Source organism: Scyliorhinus torazame, chromosome 16, assembly GCF_047496885.1.
Source record: "Scyliorhinus torazame isolate Kashiwa2021f chromosome 16, sScyTor2.1, whole genome shotgun sequence".
NCBI classification, from domain to species: Eukaryota; Metazoa; Chordata; class Chondrichthyes; order Carcharhiniformes; family Scyliorhinidae; genus Scyliorhinus; species Scyliorhinus torazame.
The window spans coordinates 198,640,817-198,657,995 of record NC_092722.1 but is presented as its reverse complement, the minus strand read 5'-3'; the positions used below and the strand labels follow the sequence as shown (position 1 = coordinate 198,657,995).

The following is a 17,179-nucleotide window of genomic DNA, read 5'->3' as shown; positions in this document are numbered from 1 at the left end:
TTCTGGCGAAAAGAGTAAATAGGGTGGTCAATAGGACTTTAAACTAGAGATGGGGGGGGGGAAGGGAAAGTCAGGGAACCAAGAGGTGAAGTAATCAGTGGGAAGCGTAGCTGCTTAGGAATACAAAAAAGCACGAAAAGACAGAACTCAGGAGAGGTTACGATAGTCCCCATCTCACAAAATATGACACAGTGTATGGAAAGGCTCAGTAAAACAAGGTCCACCACACTAAGAAAACAAAAAGGGACGGTCAATAGAGAATTAAAGGTGCTATATTTAAATGCGCGCAGTGTACGGAACAAGGTAGATGAGCTTGTGGCCCAGATTGTGACTGGCAGGTCTGATGTGGTAGGCATCACAGAGACGTGGTTGCAGGGGGTTCAGGACTGGCATTTTAACATCGAGGGATTCACAACCTATCGAAAAGACAGAGAGGTGGGCAGAGGGGGCGGGGTTGCCTTGTTAATTAGGAATTAAATTAAATCAATAGCACTAAAGGACATAAGGTCAGATGATGTGGAGTCTGTGTGGGTAGAGTTGAGGAACCACAAAGGCAAAAAAAAACATAATGGGAGTTATGTACAGGCCTCCTAACAGTGGTCAGGACCAGGGGCACAAAATGCACCACAAAATAGAAAGGGCATGTCAGAAATGAAAAATGAAATGAAAATCGCTTATTGTCACGAGTAGGCTTCAATGAAGTTACTGTGAAAAGCCCCTAGTCGCCACATTCCGGCGCCTGTTCGGGGAGGCTGGTACGGGAAGGCAAGGTCACAGTGATCATGGGGGACTTCAATATGCAGGTGGACTGGGTAAATAATTTTGCCAGTGGACCCAAAGAAAGGGAATTCATTGAATGTTTACAGGAGGGCTTTTTGGACAGCTTGTGATGGAACCCACGAGGGAACAGGCCATTCTGGACTTAGCGTTATGTAATGAGCCAGACTTGATAAAAGATCTTAAAGTAAGGGGAAGTATCTTAGGAGGCAGTGATCATAATATGGTAGAATTCAGTCTGCAATTTGAAAGAAAGAAGGTAGAATCAGATGTAAAGGTGTTACAGTTAAATAAAGGTAACTACAGGGGCATGAGGGAGGAACTGACGAAAATCGACTGGGAGCAGAGCCTAGTGGGAAAGACAGTAGAATAGCAATGGCAGGAGTTTCTGGGAGTAATTGAGGACACAGTACAGAGGTTCATCCCAAAGAAAAGAAAGGTTATCAGAGGGGGGATTAGGCAGCCATGGCTGACAAAGGAAGTTAGGGAATGCATCAAAGCAAAAGAGAAAGCCTATAATGTGGCAAAGAGTAGTGGGAAGTCAGAAAATTGGGGAAGGCTACAAAAACAAACAGAGGATAACAAAGAGAGAAATAAGGAAAGAGAGGATCAAATATGACGGTAGGCTAGCCAGTAACATTAGGAATAATAGTAAAAGTTTCTTTAAATACATTAAAAACAAACGGGAGGCAAAAGTAGACATTGGGCCGCTCCAAAATGACGCTGGTAATTTTGTGATGGGAGACAAGGAAATAGCCGAGGAACTAAATAAGTACTTTGGGTCAGTCTTCACAGTAGAAGACATGAGAAATATCCCAACAATTCCGGAGAGTCAGGGGGCAGAGTTGAATATGGTAGCCATCACAAAGGAGAAAGTGCTAGAGAAACTAAGAGGTCTAAAAATTGATAAATCTCCGGGCCCAGATGGGCTACATCCTAGAGTTCTAAAGGAGATAGCTGAAGAAATAGTGGAGGCGTTAGTTATGATCTTTCAAAAGTCACTGGAGTCAGGGAAAGTCCCAGAGGATTGGAAAATCGCTGTTGTAACCCCCCTATTCAAGAAGGGAACAAGGAAAAAGATGGAAAATTATAGGCCAATTAGCCTAACCTCGGTTGTTGGCAAGATTCTAGAATCCATTGTTAAGGATGAGATTTCTAAATTCTTGGAAGTGCAGGGTCAGATTAGGACAAGTCAGCATGATTTAGTTAGGGGAGGTCGTGCCTGACAAACCTGTTAGAGTTCTTTGAAGAGATAACAAATAGGTTAGACCAAGGAGAGCCAATTGATGTTATCTATCTTGACTTCCAAAAGCCTTTGATAAGGTGCCTCACGGGAGACTGCTGAGTAAAATAAGGGCCCATGGTATTCGAGGCAAGGTACTAACATGGATTGACGATTGGCTGTCAGGCAGAAGGCAGAGAGTTGGGATCAAAGGTTCTTTTTTGGAATGGCAACCGGTGACGAGTGGTGTCCCGCAGGGTTCAGTGTTGGGGCCACAGCTGTTCTCTTTATATATTAACGATCTAGATAACGGGACTGGGGGCATTCTGGCTAAGTTTGCCGATGATACAAAGATAGGTGGAGGGGCAGGTAGTATGGAGGAGGTGGGGAGGCTGCAGAAAGATTTAGACAGTTGAGGAGAGTGGTCCAAGAAATGGCTGATGAAATTCAAAGTGGGCAAGTGCGAGGTCTTGCACTTTGGAAAAAAGAATAGAGGCATGGACTATTTTCTAAACGGTGACAAAATTCATAATGCTGAAGTGCAAAGGGACTTGGGAGTCCTAGTCCAGGATTCTCTAAAGATAAACTTGCAGGTTGAGTCCGTAATTAAGAAAGCAAATGCAATGTTGTCATTTATCTCAAGAGGCTTGGAATATAAAAGCAGAGATGTACTTTTGAAGCTTTATAAAGCACTAGTTAGGCCCCAATTAGAATACTGTGAGCAATTTTGGGCCCCACACCTCAGGAAGGACATACTGGCACTGGAGCGGGTCCAGCGGAGATTCACACGGATGATCCCAGGAATGGTAGGCCTAACATACGATGAACATCTGAGGATCCTAGGATTATATTCATTGGAGTTTAGGAGGTTGAGGGGAGATCTAATAGAAACTTACAAGATAATGAATGGCTTAGATAGGGGGGATGTAGGGAAGTTGTTTCCATTAGCAGGGGAGACTAGGGGCACAGCCTTAGAATAAAAGGGAGTCACTTTAGAACAGAGATGAGGAGAAATGTCTTCAGCCAGAGAGTGGTGGGTCTGTGGAATTCATTGCCACAGAGGACGGTGGAGGCCGGGACGTTGAGTGTCTTTCAGACAGAAGTTGATAAATTCTTGATTTCTCGAGGAATTAAGGGCTATGGAGAGAGAGCGGGTAAATGGAGTTGAAATCAGCCATGATTGAACGGTGGAGTGGACTCGATGGGCCGAATGGCCTTACTTCCGTTCCTATGGTCTTATGGTAATGGTGGGAGGTTGTTTTTGTGACTGGAAGCCTGTGTCCAGTGGTGCTGGGTCCCTTGCTGTTTGTACTGTACATTAATGATCTAGATGGGAATGTGGGGGTATGATCAGTAAGTTTGCAGGTGACACGAAAATTGGTGGTGTGGTAAATAGTGGGGATGAAAGCCTTAGATACAGGACGATATAGACGGGCTGGACAGATGAGCAGATGGAATTTAACGCTGAAAAGTGTGAGGAGATGCATTTTGGGAGGACTGACAAGACATAGAAAATACAGCACAGAACAGGCCCTTCGGCCCACGATGTTGTGCCGAATCTTTGTCCTAGATTAATCATAGATTATCATTGAATTTACAGTGCTGAAGGAGGCCATTCGGCCCCGAGTCTGCACTGGCTCTTGGAAAGAGCACCCTACGCAAACTCAACACCTCCACCCAACACCAAGGGCAATTTTGGACACTAAGGGCAATTTATCATGGCCAATTCACCTAACCTGCACATCTTTCGACTGTGGGAGGAAACCGGAGCACCCGGAGGAAACCCACGCAGACACGGGGAGGATGTGCAGACTCCGCACAGACAGGACCCAAGCCAGAATCGAACCTGGGACCCTGGAGCTGTGAAGCAACTGTGCTATCCACAATGCTACCGTGCTGCCGTTAAGAACAAATAAATCTACACTATATCATTTTACCGTAATCCATGGACCTATCCAATAGCTGCTTGAAGGTCCCTAATGTTTCCGACTCAACTACTTCCACAGGCAGTGCATTCCATGCCCCCACTACTCTCTGGGTAAAGAACCTACCTCTGATATCCCTCCTATATCTTCCACCTTTCACCTTAAATTTATGTCCCCTTGTAATGGTTTGTTCCACCCGGGGAAAAAGTCTCTGACTGTCTACTCTATCTATTCCCCTGATCATCTTATAAACCTCTATCAAGTCGCCCCTCATCCTTCTCCGTTCTAATGAGAAAAGGCCTAGCACCCTCAACCTTTCCTCGTAAGACCTACTCTCCATTCCAGGCAACATCCTGGTAAATCTTCTTTGCACCTTTTCCAAAGCTTTCACATCCTTCCTAAAATGAGGCGACCAGAACTGTACACAGTACTCCAAATGTGGCCTTACCAAAGTTTTGTACAGCTGCATCATCACCTCACGGCTCTTAAATTCAATCCCTCTGTTAATGAACGCGAGCACACCATAGGCCTTCTTCACAGCTCTATCCACTTGAGTGGCAACTTTCAAAGATGTATGAACATAGACCCCAAGATCTCTCTGCTCCTCCACATTGCCAAGAACTCTACCGTTAACCCTGTATTCCGCATTCATATTTGTCCTTCCAAAATGGACAACCTCACTTTTCAGGGTTAAACTCCATCTGCCACTTCTCAGCCCAGCTCTGCATCCTAGCTATGTCTCTTTGCAGCCGACAACAGCCCTCCTTACTATCCACAACTCCACCAATCTTCGTATCGTCTGCAAATTTACCGACCCACCCTTCAACTCCCTCATCCAAGTCATTAATGAAAATCACAAACAGCAGAGGACCCAGAACTGATCCCTGCGGTACGCCACTAGTAACTGGGATCCAGGCTGAATATTTGCCATCCACCACCACTCTCTGACTTCTATCGGTTGCCAGTTCGTTATCCAACTGACCAAATTTCCCACTATCCCATGCCTCCCTACTTTCTGCAGAAGCCTACCCAGGGGAACCTTATCAAATGCCTTACTAAAATCCATGTACACTACATCCACTGCTTTACCTTCATCCACATGCTTGGTCACCTCCTCAAAGAATTCAATAAGATTTGTAAGGCAAGCCCTACCCCTCACAAATCCGTGCTGACTATCCCTAATCAAGCAGTGTCTTTCCAGATGCTCAGAAATCCTATCCTTCAGTACCCTTTCCATTACTTTGCCACCGAAGTAAGACTAACTGGCCTGTAATTCCCAGGGTTATCCCTAGTCCCTTTTTTGAACAGGGGCACGACATTCGCCACTCTCCAATCCCCTGGTACCACCCCTGTAGACAGTGAGGACGAAAAGATCATTGCCAACGGCTCTGCAATTTCATCTCTTGCTTCCCATAGAATCCTTGGATATATCCCGTCAGGCCCGGGGGACTTGTCTATCCTCAAGTTTTTCAAAATGCCCAACACATCTTCCTTCCTAACAAGTATTTCCTCGAGCTTACCAGTCTCTTTCACACTGTCCTCTCCAACAATATCGCCCCTCTCATTTGTAAATACAGAAGAAAAGTACTCGTTCAAGACCTCTCCTATCTCTTCAGACTCAATACACAATCTCCCGCTACTGTCCTTGATCGGACCTACCCTCGCTCTAGTCATTCTCATATTTCTCACATATGTGTAAAAGGCCTTGGGGTTTTCCTTGATCCTACCCGCCAAAGATTGTTCATGCCCTCTCTTAGCTCTCCTAATCCCTTTCTTCAGTTCCCTCCTGGCTATCTTGTATCCCTCCAATGCCGTCTGAACCTTGTTTCCTCAGCCTTACATAAGTCTCCTTTTTCCTCTCAACAAGACATTCACCTCTCTTGTCAACCATGGTTCCCTCACTCGACCATCTCTTCCCTGCCTGACAGGGACATACATATCAAGGACACGTAGTACCTGTTCCTTGAACAAGTTCCACATTTCACTTGTGTCCTTCCCTGACAGCCTATGTTCCCAACCTATGCACTTCAATTCTTGTCTGACAACATCGTATTTACCCTTCCCTCAATTGTAAACCTTGCCCTGTTGCACGCACCTATCCCTCTCCATTACTAAAGTGAAAGTCACAGAATTGTGGTCACTATCTCCAAAATGCCCCCCCACTAACAAATCTATCACTTGCCCTGGTTCATTACCAAGTACTAAATCCAATATTGCCCCTCCTCTGGTCGGACAATCTACATACTGTGTTAGAAAAGCTTCCTGGACACACTGCACAAACACCACCCCATCCAAACTATTTGATCTAAAGAGTTTCCACTCAATATTTTTTGAAGTTAAAGTCACCCATGACTACTACCCTGTGACTTCTGCACCTTTCCAAAATCTGTTTCCCAATCTGTTCCTCCACATCTCTGCTACTATTGGGGGGCCTATAGAAAACTCCTAACAAGGTGACTGCTCCTTTCCTATTTCTGACTTCAACCCATACTACCTCATTAGGGTGATACTCCTCGAACTGTCTTTCTGCAGCTGTTATACTATCTCTAATTAACAATGCCACCCCCCCACCTCTTTTACCACCCTCCCTAATCTTATTGAAACATCTATAACCAGGGACCTCCAACAACCATTTCTGCCCCTCTTCTATCCAAGTTTCCGTGATGGCCACCACATCGTAGTCCCAAGTACCGATCCATGCCTTAAGTTCACCCACCTTATTCCTGATGCTTCTTGCGTTGAAGTATACACACCTCAACCCATCTCCGTGCCCGCAAGTACTCTCCTTTGTCAGTGTTACCTTCCCCACTGCCTCATTGCATGCTTTGGCGTCCTGAATATCGGCTACCTTAGTTGCTGGGCTACAAATCCGGTTCCCATTCCCCTGCCAAATTAGTTTTAACCCTCAAGTTACATGGGCAGGGTATGGGCCAAGGGAGACAAGGGAATACACATTGAACAGTAGATTTACATTAACACTGCCATGAAGTTACTGTGAAAAGCCCCTAGTCGCCACACTCTGGCACCTGTTTGGGTACACAGTGGGAGAATTCAGAATGTCTAAATCACCTAACAGCACGTTTTCGGGACTTGTGGGAGGAAACCGGAGCACCCGGAAGAAACCTGGATGTCATACTGGAGCTTGAGATAAGGTTCCAACCACATATCCATGTCATCACCAAGACTACCCTATCTCTATCACCTTAACATCACCCTTCTCTGACTCTGCTCATTTGCTGCTGAAATCCTCTTCCATGACTTTGTCCATCAGGACTCGATTATTCCAATTCTTTCCTGGCTTGTCTTTCACCTTCCACTTTACATAAACTTGAGCTGTCCAGATGTTACTGCCGGCATCCTAACTCACACAAAGTCCTCTTCACCTATCACCCTTGTGCCCGACAGTGGATCCCAGTCCAGCATCGACTCAATTAAAAAATCTTTGTTCCTGTTTTTAAATCACTCCACGGCCTCGCCTCCTTACCTCTGTAACCTTCTCCAACCCAACAATCCTCCAGATTTTGGCACTCCTCTAATTCCTGCTTCTTGAGCATCCCAGATTTTAATACTTCTGCCATCGGCAGCTGTGTCTTCAGTTGCCCGGACCCTAAACCCCTTCCCTAACCCTGTTCCTTTCTATCTCTCGTTCTCTCTCCCTCCCCCACCTTTAGGCACCTTTTAAAACCCAACTCTCCGAACATCTCCCTGTGTCAAAGTTTGTTTGATAACATCTCTGTGAAGTGCCCTGGAAGATTATATTGTGGATTGGTTATGGATAGGAAACAGAGAGAGGAATAAATGGGTCATTTTTGAGTTAGCAAGCTGCAACTAGAGGGCACTAGAAAGATCTGTACCTGGAGCTGAGCTAATTTCAATCTAGCAGCCCGATCGGACTGATATCCCTCAGCTACTCTTATCTGCTGCCCACTAAAAAGCTCTGAAAAAGGAGGATTCCCATTGGGGATTGCCAAAGGTTTGTTCAGGAAAAACAGGAGAACAAAAGAAAAATTAAAAGAGAGTGGAGGAATAACGATGCAGAAAGAGTTTTGAAATGCTTTCTTTTCAACCTGGATAGATGGATGATTCCCTGGAAATCCTCAATATACCCCTCGCACGAATGACCCGTGCTATTTCCTGCCTGAACAGCGTCTTTGCCAAATTGGTTTAGCCTCAGAACTGTGGTCACTATGCAAAATGACCCACCCTCACAATCGCCCAAACTGGTTCACCAATTTATTCTTTTAAATCAGACAAGCTCGATCTGGGAGTCTGGCCTATTTAGCACAAAACATTCTGTCACAAGAAGAGCTGCAAAAATGCGGAATTGACAACATAGCCAGTCATAACACCCCCTCTTCATAACTTGAACCTGGCTTTAAATATAGGACAGACTAAGGGTGATTAATGAAATCGTTCCCTCATAGAGTCATAGATGTTTACAGCATGGAAACAGGCCTTCGGCCCAGCTTGTCCATGCCGCCCAGTTTCTATCACTAAGCTAGTCCCACTTGCCTGCATTGGCCCATACCCTGCCCATGTAACTGTCTAACTGCTTTTTAAAGGACAAAATTGTACCCGCCTCTATCACTGCCTCTGGCAACCTGTTCCAGATGCTCACCACCCTCTGTGTGAAAAAATTTCCCCCCTGGTTATCTTATCTCTTTTGTATCTCTCTCCGGGCAGCACGGTAGCATTGTGGATAGCACAAATGCTTCACAGCTCCAGGGTCCCAGGTTCGATTCCGGCTTGGGTCACTGTCTGTGCGGAGTCTGCACATCCTCCCCGTGTGTGCGTGGGTTTACTCCGGGTGCTCCGGTTTCCTCCCACAGTCCAAAGATGTGCGGGTTAGGTGGATTGGCAATGCTAAATTGCCCTTAGCATCCAAAATTGCCCTTAGTGTTGGGTTGGGTTATGGGGATAGGGTGGAGGTGTGGACCTTGGGTAGGGTGATCTTTCCAAGAGCCGGTGCAGACTCGATGGGCCGAATGGCCTCCTTCTGCACTGTAAATTCTATGATTCCTTAAAACTATGCCCTCTAGTTCTAGACTCCTCTACCTTTGGGAAAAGATGTTGAGTATCTCCCTTATTGATGCTCCTCATTATTTTATAGACCTCGATAAGATCACCCCTAAGCCTCCGACACTCCAGGGAAAAAAGTCCCAGCCTATCCAGCCTCTCCTTATAACTCAGACCATCAGGTCCTGGAAGCATTCTGGTAAATCTCTTCTGCACTCTGTCTAGTTAACAATATCCTTCCTCTATTCAAGGAGTTTACATTTCAATACAATTCTTGATTCACTGCCACTGATCAGCAAACATTGGGACTATGACTCAGTTCACAGATCAGCAGGATGCCAGGAGTTGAAAACAAGAGCACAAAGGTGCTGGTTGTGTAAAGGTGGAGGGTGCTCATTGGGACCAAAAGGAAGGAATTCAGCTCTTTATTTCACCAGAGTTTTATCTGATCTGGGCGTGTTTAAAAATGGAGCTGGTACTCGGGGTCACCAACATTCCTTACCTCAGTTAACTAAACATTGACAAGCAATGGATGTGGTATATCTGGATTTCCAGAAAGCTTTTGACAAGGTGCCACACAAAAGGTTGCTGCATAAACTAAAGATGCATGGCATTGAGGGTAAAGTGGTAGCATGGGTAGAGGATTGGTTAACTAACACAAAGCAGAGAGTGGGGATAAATGGGTGCTCCTCTGGTTGGCAACCTGTAACTAGTGCGGTCCCTCAAGGATCAGTGTTGGGACCGCAGTTGTTCACAATTTACATAGATGATTTGGAGTTGGGGACCAAGTGCAATGTGTCAAAGTTTGCAGACGACACTAAGATGAGTGGTAAAGCAAAAAGTGCAGAGGATACCGGAAGTCTGCAGAAGGATTTGGATAGGTTAGGTGAATGGGCTAGGGTCTGGCAGATGGAATTCAATGTTGCCAAGTGTGAGGCTATCCATTTTGGGAGGAATAACAGCAGAATGGATTATTATTTAAACGGTAAGATGTTAAAACATGCTGCTGTGCAGAGGGACCTGGGTGTGCTGGTGCACGAGTCGCAAAAAGTTGGTGTGCAGGTGCAACAGGTGATTAAGAAGGCTAATCGAGTTTTGTCTTTCATTGCTAGAGGGATGGAGTTCAAGACTAGGGAGGTTATGCTGCAATTGTATAAGGTGTTGGTGAGGCCACATCTGGAGTATTGTGTTCACTTTTGGTCTCCTTACCTGAGAAAGGACATATTGGCACTGGAGGGAGTGCAGAGGAAATTCACTAGGTTGATCCCAGAGTTGAGGGGATTAGATTATGACGACAGGTTGAGTATACTGGGACTGTACTCATTGGAGTTTAGAAGGTTGCGGGGGGGATCTTATTGAAACATATAAAATTATGAAGGGAATAGATAGGATAGATGCGGGCAGGTTGTTTCCACTGGCGGGTGAAAGCAGAACTAGGGGGCATAGCCTCAAAATACGGGGAAGTAGATTTAGGACCGAGTTTAGGAGGAACTTCTTCACCCAAAGGGTTGTGAATCTCTGGAATTCCTTGCCCAGTGAATCAGTTGAGGCTCCTTCTTTAAACGTTTTTAAGAAAAAGATAGATACCTTTCTAAAGAATAAAGGGATTCGGGGATATGGTGTACGGGCCGGAAAGTGAAGCTGAGTCCACAAAGATCAGCCATGATCTCATTAAATGGCGGAGCAGGCTCGAGGGGCCAGATGGCCTACTCCTGTTCCTAGTTCTTATGTTCTTCTTATGTTCTAAATAAACACCCAAATCCATTTACATATATTTCAGTACAAAGAACAAAAAAAATGACAGCACAAGAACAGGCCCTTCAGCCCTCCCAGCCTGCGCCGATCCAGATCCTTTATCTAAACCCGTCTTCTATTTTCCAAGGATCTACTTCCCTCTGTTCCCCGCCCGTTCATATAACTGTCCAGATGCATCTTAAATGATGCTATTGTGCCCGCCTCTACCACCTCCGCTGGCAAAGCGTTCCAGGCACCCACCACCCTCTGCGTAAAAAACTTTCCATGCACATCTCCCTTAAACTTTCCTCCTCTCACCTTGAAATCGTGACCCCTTGTAATTGACACCCCCACTCTTGGAAAAAGCTTGTTGCTATCCACCCTGTCCATACCTCTCATAATTTTGTAGACCTCAATCAGGTCCCCTCTCAGCCTCCGTCTTTCCAACGAAAAACAATCCTAATCTACTCAACCTTTCTTCATAGCTAGCACCCTCCATACCATGGAACATCCTGGTAACCTCCTCTGCACCCTCTCTAAAGCATCCACATCCTTCTGGTAATGTGGCGACCAGAACTGCATGCAGTATTCCAAATGTGGCCTAACCGAAGTCCTATACAACTGTAACATGACCTGCCAACTCTTGTACTCAATACCCCGTCCGATGAAGGCAAGCATGCTGTATGCCTTTTTGACCACTCTATCGACCTGCGTTGCACCTTCAGGGTACAATGGACCTGAACTCCCAGGTCTCTCTGTACATCAATTTTCCCAGGACTCTTCCATTGACTGTATAGTCTGCTCTTGAATTAGATCTTCCAAAATGCATCACCTCGCATTTGCCTGCATTGAACTCCATCTGCCATTTCTCTGCCCAACTCTCCTATCTATCTATATTTTGCTGTATTCTCTGACAGTCCTCCTCGCTATCTGCAACTCCACCAATCTTAGTATCATCTGCAAACTTGCTAATCAGACCACCTATACCTTCATCCAGATCATTTATGTACATCACAAACAACAGTGGTCCAAGCACAGATCCCTGTGGAACACCACTAGTCACCTTTCTCAATTTTGAGACACTCCCTTCCACCATTACTCTCAGTCTCCTGTTGCCCAGCCAGTTCTTTGTCCATCTAGCTAGTACACCCTGAACCCCATACGACTTCACTTTTTCCATCAACCTGCCATGGGAAACTTTATCAAACGCCTTACTGAAGTCCATGGATATGACATCTACAGCCCTTCCCTCATCAATTAACTTTGTAATTTCCTCAAAGAATTCTATTAGGTTTGTAAGACATGACCTTCCCTGCACAAAACGATGCTATCACTGATAAGTCTATTTTCTTCCAAATGTGAATAGATCCTATCCCTCAGTATCTTCTCCAACAGTTTGCCTACCACTGACGTCAAGCTCACAGGTCTATAATTCCCTGGATTATCCCTGCTACCCTTCTTAAACAAAGGGACAACATTAACAATTCTCCAGTTCTCCAGGACGTCACCCGTGCTCAAGGATGCTGCAAAGATATCTGTTAATTCCCCAGCTATTTCGTCCCTCGCTTCCCTCAGTAACCTGGGATAGATCCCATCCGGAACTGGGGACTTGTCCACCTTAATGCCTTTTAGAATACCCAAAATTTCCCCCTTCCTTATGCCGACTTGACCTAGAGTATTTAAACATCCATCCTTAGCCTCAACATCCGTCATGTCCCTCTCCTTGGTGAATACCGATGCAAAGTACTCATTAAGAATCTCACCCATTTCCTCTGACTCCATGCATAAATTCCCTCTTTTGTCTTTGAGTGGGCCAATCCTTTCTCTAGTTACCCTCTTGCTCCTTATATGCGAATAAAAGGCTTTGGGATTTTCCTTAACCCTGTTAGCCAAAAATATTTCATGACCCCTTTTATCCCTCTTTATTGCGCGTTTGAGATTTGTCCTACTGTCCCGATATTCCTCCAAAGCTTCATCAGTTTTAAGTCGCCTAGATCTTATGTATCCTTCCTTTTTCATCTTAGCTAGTCTCACAATTCCACCCGTCATCCATGGTTCCCTATTGCCATTTCTATCCCTCATTTTCACAGGGACATGTCTGTCCTGCACTCTAATCAACCTTTCCTTAAAAGACTCCCACATTTCAAATGTGGATTTACCCTTAAACAGCTGCTCCCAATCCACATTCCCTAGCTCCTACCAAATTTTGTTATACTTGGTCTTTCCCCAATTTAGCACTCTTCCTTTAGAACCACTCTCGTCTTTGTCCATGATTATTCTAAAACTTACGGAATTGTGATCGCTATTCCCAAAGTAATCACAGGCTGAAACTTCAACCACCTGGCTGGGATCATTCCCCAATACCAGGTCCAATGTGGCCCCTTCCCGAGTTGGACTATTTACATACTGCTCTAAAAAAACTCTCCTGGATGCTCCTTACAAATTCTGCTCCATCTACACCTCCAACACTACATGAGTCCCATTCAATGTTGGGGAAGTTAAAATCTCCCAGCACGACCAACCTATTGCTCCTACATTTTTCTATAATCTGTCTACATATTTGTATCTCTACTTCACATTCGCTTTTGGGAGGCCTGTAGTAAAGTCCCAACAATGTTACTGCACCCTTCCTATTTCTTAGCTCTACCCATATTGCCTCAGTGCTCGAATCTTCCATCGTGCCCTCCTTAATCACAGCTGTGATATCATCTCTGACCAGTAATGCAACTCCTCCACCCCTTTTACCTCCCTCTCTATCCCTCCTGAAGCATCTATACCCTGGGATATTTAGTTGCCAGTCTTGCCCTTCCCTCAACCAAGTCTCAGGAAGACCAATAACATCATATTCCCAGGTACTAATCCAAGCCCTAGGTTCATCTGCCTTACCTGCTGCACTTCTCGCATTGAAACAAATGCACCTCAGACCACCTGCCCCTTTGCGTTCATCATCTCTTCCCTGTCTACTCTTCCCCTTAGTCACATTGAGTTTATTATCTAGTACCTTACTGGCTTTAGTTGCTGCCTCTTTACTGACCTCTAACTTCCTAATCTGGTTCCCATCCCCCTGCCACATTAGTTTAAAACCTCCCCAACAGTGTTAGCAAAAGCACCCCCTAGGACATTGGTTCCAGTCCTGCCCAGGTGTAGACCATCTGATTTGTAATGGTCCCACTGCCCCCAGAACCAGTTCCAATGTCCCAAATATCTGAACCCCTCCCTCCTGCACCATCTCTCAAGCCACGTATTCATTCTGACTATTGAATTTCTACTCTGACTGTCTCGTGGCACTGGTAGCAATCCTGAGATTACTACCTTTGAGGTCCTACTTTTTAACTTATCTCCTAACTTCCTAAATTCTGATTGTAGGACCTCATCCCGTTTTTTACCTATATCATTGCTGCCTATATGCACCACGACAACTGGCTGTTCACCCTCCCCCTTCAGTATGTCCTGCAGCCGATCTGAGACATCCCTGACCCGTGCACCCGGGAGGCATCATACCATTCGAGAGTTTCGTTTTCGACCACAGAAACGCCTGTCTACTCCCCTTACGATTGAACCCCCTATGACTATAGGCCTGCCAGTGTTTTTCCCGCCCTTCTGTGCTGCAGAGCCAGCCATGGTGCCATGAGCTACTACTGCCTTCCCCTGGTCAGTCATCTCCCCAACAGTATCCAAAACGGTATACCTGTTTTGGAGGGAGATGACCGCAGGGGACACCTGCACTGCCTTCCTGCTCTTTCTCTGCCTTTTGGTCACCCATTCCCTGTCTCCCTCACCAATCCTAATTTGCGGTGTGACCAACTCACTGAACGTGCTATCCACAACCTCCTCAGCATCGCGGATGCTCCAAAGTGAGTCCATCCGCAGCTCCAGCGCCGTCATGCGGTCCAACAGTAGGCTCTGTACCTTCTTCCTGGGCCGAAGCTTATCTCTCCACTCCTTCAGCTCCTGGCAGTGCTCCTCGTCCACTTCCTTCAGCTTGTGTGTCTCGTGTTCAATTAGTAAATGGCACTTTTCATTCTGTTAGGAGAAGATTACACAGAAAAAAACATCATAAGACCATAAGAAATAGGCCACTCGGCCCATCGTGTCTGCTCCGCCATTCAATCATGGCTGATATTTTTCTCATCCCCATTCTCCTGCCTTCTCCCTGTAACCACTGATCCCCTTATTAATCAAGAACCTGTCTATCTCTGTCTTAAAGTCAGGACTCAGCAAAGTGAGCAAAGAGAGATACAAAATACAGGGCAGTGGAATCCTGAGACCACAAGGGACAGGAGCTGAGACCAACTCAACACAGGTAGAAATTGGCGATGTGAGATTTAACACTGAGAGGAAAAGTGACAGAACTTGAGGGAACTAAAATCATGAAGTTCAGAGGTACGGGGCTAAAATAAAGATACGGGCGTGGTTTAATGGAAAAAGTTCTATGTGTCATTTAAGGTGTGATTGATGGGGTGTTCCTCGAAGGCTGGGTTGGCGAGATCGTGGCCCATATTTAACGGCACTTAGTGCCAGAAAAGAGCCCCCATGAGCTTCTCGCAATCACTGGCTGTCTCGCCATCTAATTCGCCAGACTCGCGCCTCAGCGTCTCGCCGCTAACAAGGAGGAGCTGCCTTTAAACGCTCCCCCACCACCACCCCCCCCCTCACTCCCAGTCAGCACACAGCATGGCAGCGCACAGTCCTGCTCCTCGCTTTGGGGATACCGACCTGGCCAGGCTTCCCGATGCTGGAGATGTGAGACGGGACATCCTGTCCCCCCGAGGGGGTCAGAGGACCAGCAGCAGGGGGAGCAATGCCACCTGGGAGGCAGTGGGAGGGGCTATCAGTGCAGACAGCATGACCAGGGGCTGGTTTAGCACATGGCTAAATAGCTGGCTTTGAAAGCAGACCAAAGCAGGCTAGCAGCACGGTTCAGTTCCCGTACCAGCCTCCCTGAACAGGCGCCGGAATGTGGCGACTAGGGGCTTTTCACAGTAACTTCATTTGAAGCCTACTTGTGACAATAAGCAATTTTCATTTCACCCAGAGGAGCAGCGCCCAATTTCGGAAAACCAACGACCTCCATCGAGCTGCAAGGGTAAGTTACCACCTCCCTCCTGGCATCAAGCCCGCCTGTCACCCCTCAAATTCCCAACCGCCGGCCCCCACACCCTGACACCTCACACCCTCCCCACACCTGATCTTCGTGCTTGTTCCTCAGCACCGCCTGGCATCTACCAGCACAACCCCTTCATGTCCCGTTGCGGTGCCCACACATGCCATCTGCTGTAGACCCCACTGATCCATCAAGCGTGCGGCTCACAAAACCCTCTCTCTGTCCCCGCAAGAGAGGATAGGTGGGAAAGGGCTTATCCAGCTACCCTGCATATCTTTGGGTTGTGGGGTGAGACCCACGGGGGTCTCACCCATGGGGAGAATGTGCAAACTCCACACAGACAGTGTCCCGGGGCTGGGATCGATAATGAGATGGAAATTGATGCTAATTGGGGTTAATAATATGCTCGCCATATCTGGCGTGATCCGGAACGCGTTGTCGGGAGTGCCCAGCGTGAATCTCGATTTTGGTCTTTCCTGCTATTTAACCGACACGGCCAGATCACCCTGTGGTTAATCGCGGTGGTTAATCGTGGTTCTTAATCTCGTGGCTAATCGTGGTGGTTAATCGCGGTGGCTAATCGCGGTGGCTAATCGCGGTGGTTAATCGTGGTGGTTAATCGCGGTGGTTAATCTCGGTGGTTAAACCCGGTGCTTTTTAATCTCGGTGGTTAATCGCGGTGGTTAATCTCGGTGGTTAATCACGGTGGTTATCTCGGTGGTTAATCTCGGTGGTTAATCGCGGTGGTTAATCGCAGTGGTTAATCGCGGTGGTTAATCTCGGTGGTTAATCTCGGTGGCTAATCGCGGTGGTTAATCTCGGTGGTCAATCGCGGTGGCTAATCGCGGTGGCTAATCGTGGTGGCTAATCGCGGTGGTTAATCGCTGTGTTTAATCGCGGTGGTTAATCTCGGTGGCTAATCGTGGTGGCTAATCGTGGTGGTTAATCGTGGTGGTTAATCGCGGTGGTTAATCTCGGTTATTCTCGGTGGTTAATCGCTGTGGTTAATCGCGGTGGTTAATCGTGGTGGTTAATCGTGGTGGTTAATCTCGGTGGTTAATCTCGGTGGTTAATCTCGGTGGTTAATGGCGGTGGTTAATCACGGTGGTTAATCTCGGTGGCTAATCGTGGTGGTTAATCGCGGTGGTTAATCTCGGTTATTCTCGGTGGTTAATCGCGGTGGTTAATCGCGGTGGTTAATCTCGGTGGTTAATCGCGGTGGTTAATCGCGGTGGTTAATCGCGGTGGCTAATCTCGCCCATGATATGTATAAATAGGGGTTTTAAAAAATATGAGCTTTAATTTTTAAATCTTATCTTTCTTAATTCTTAAATTTTATTTATGTTAAGTTTATTTATTAGACTAAAACACAGGAAAAGCAGCTCATCTCAGTCCCATTGA

At 46.4% G+C, this 17,179-nt stretch overlaps 1 protein-coding gene across 1 annotated transcript in view; it reads right to left on the bottom strand.

Moving 5' to 3' along the window:
• Nucleotides 1-17,179, bottom strand: part of slka (STE20-like kinase a) — a 193,031-nt gene that overhangs the window by 5,495 nt on the left and 170,357 nt on the right. The window contains 1 exon segment of the mRNA XM_072479761.1: nt 14,584-14,697. Coding sequence (XP_072335862.1) covers nt 14,584-14,697 — 114 coding nt within the window.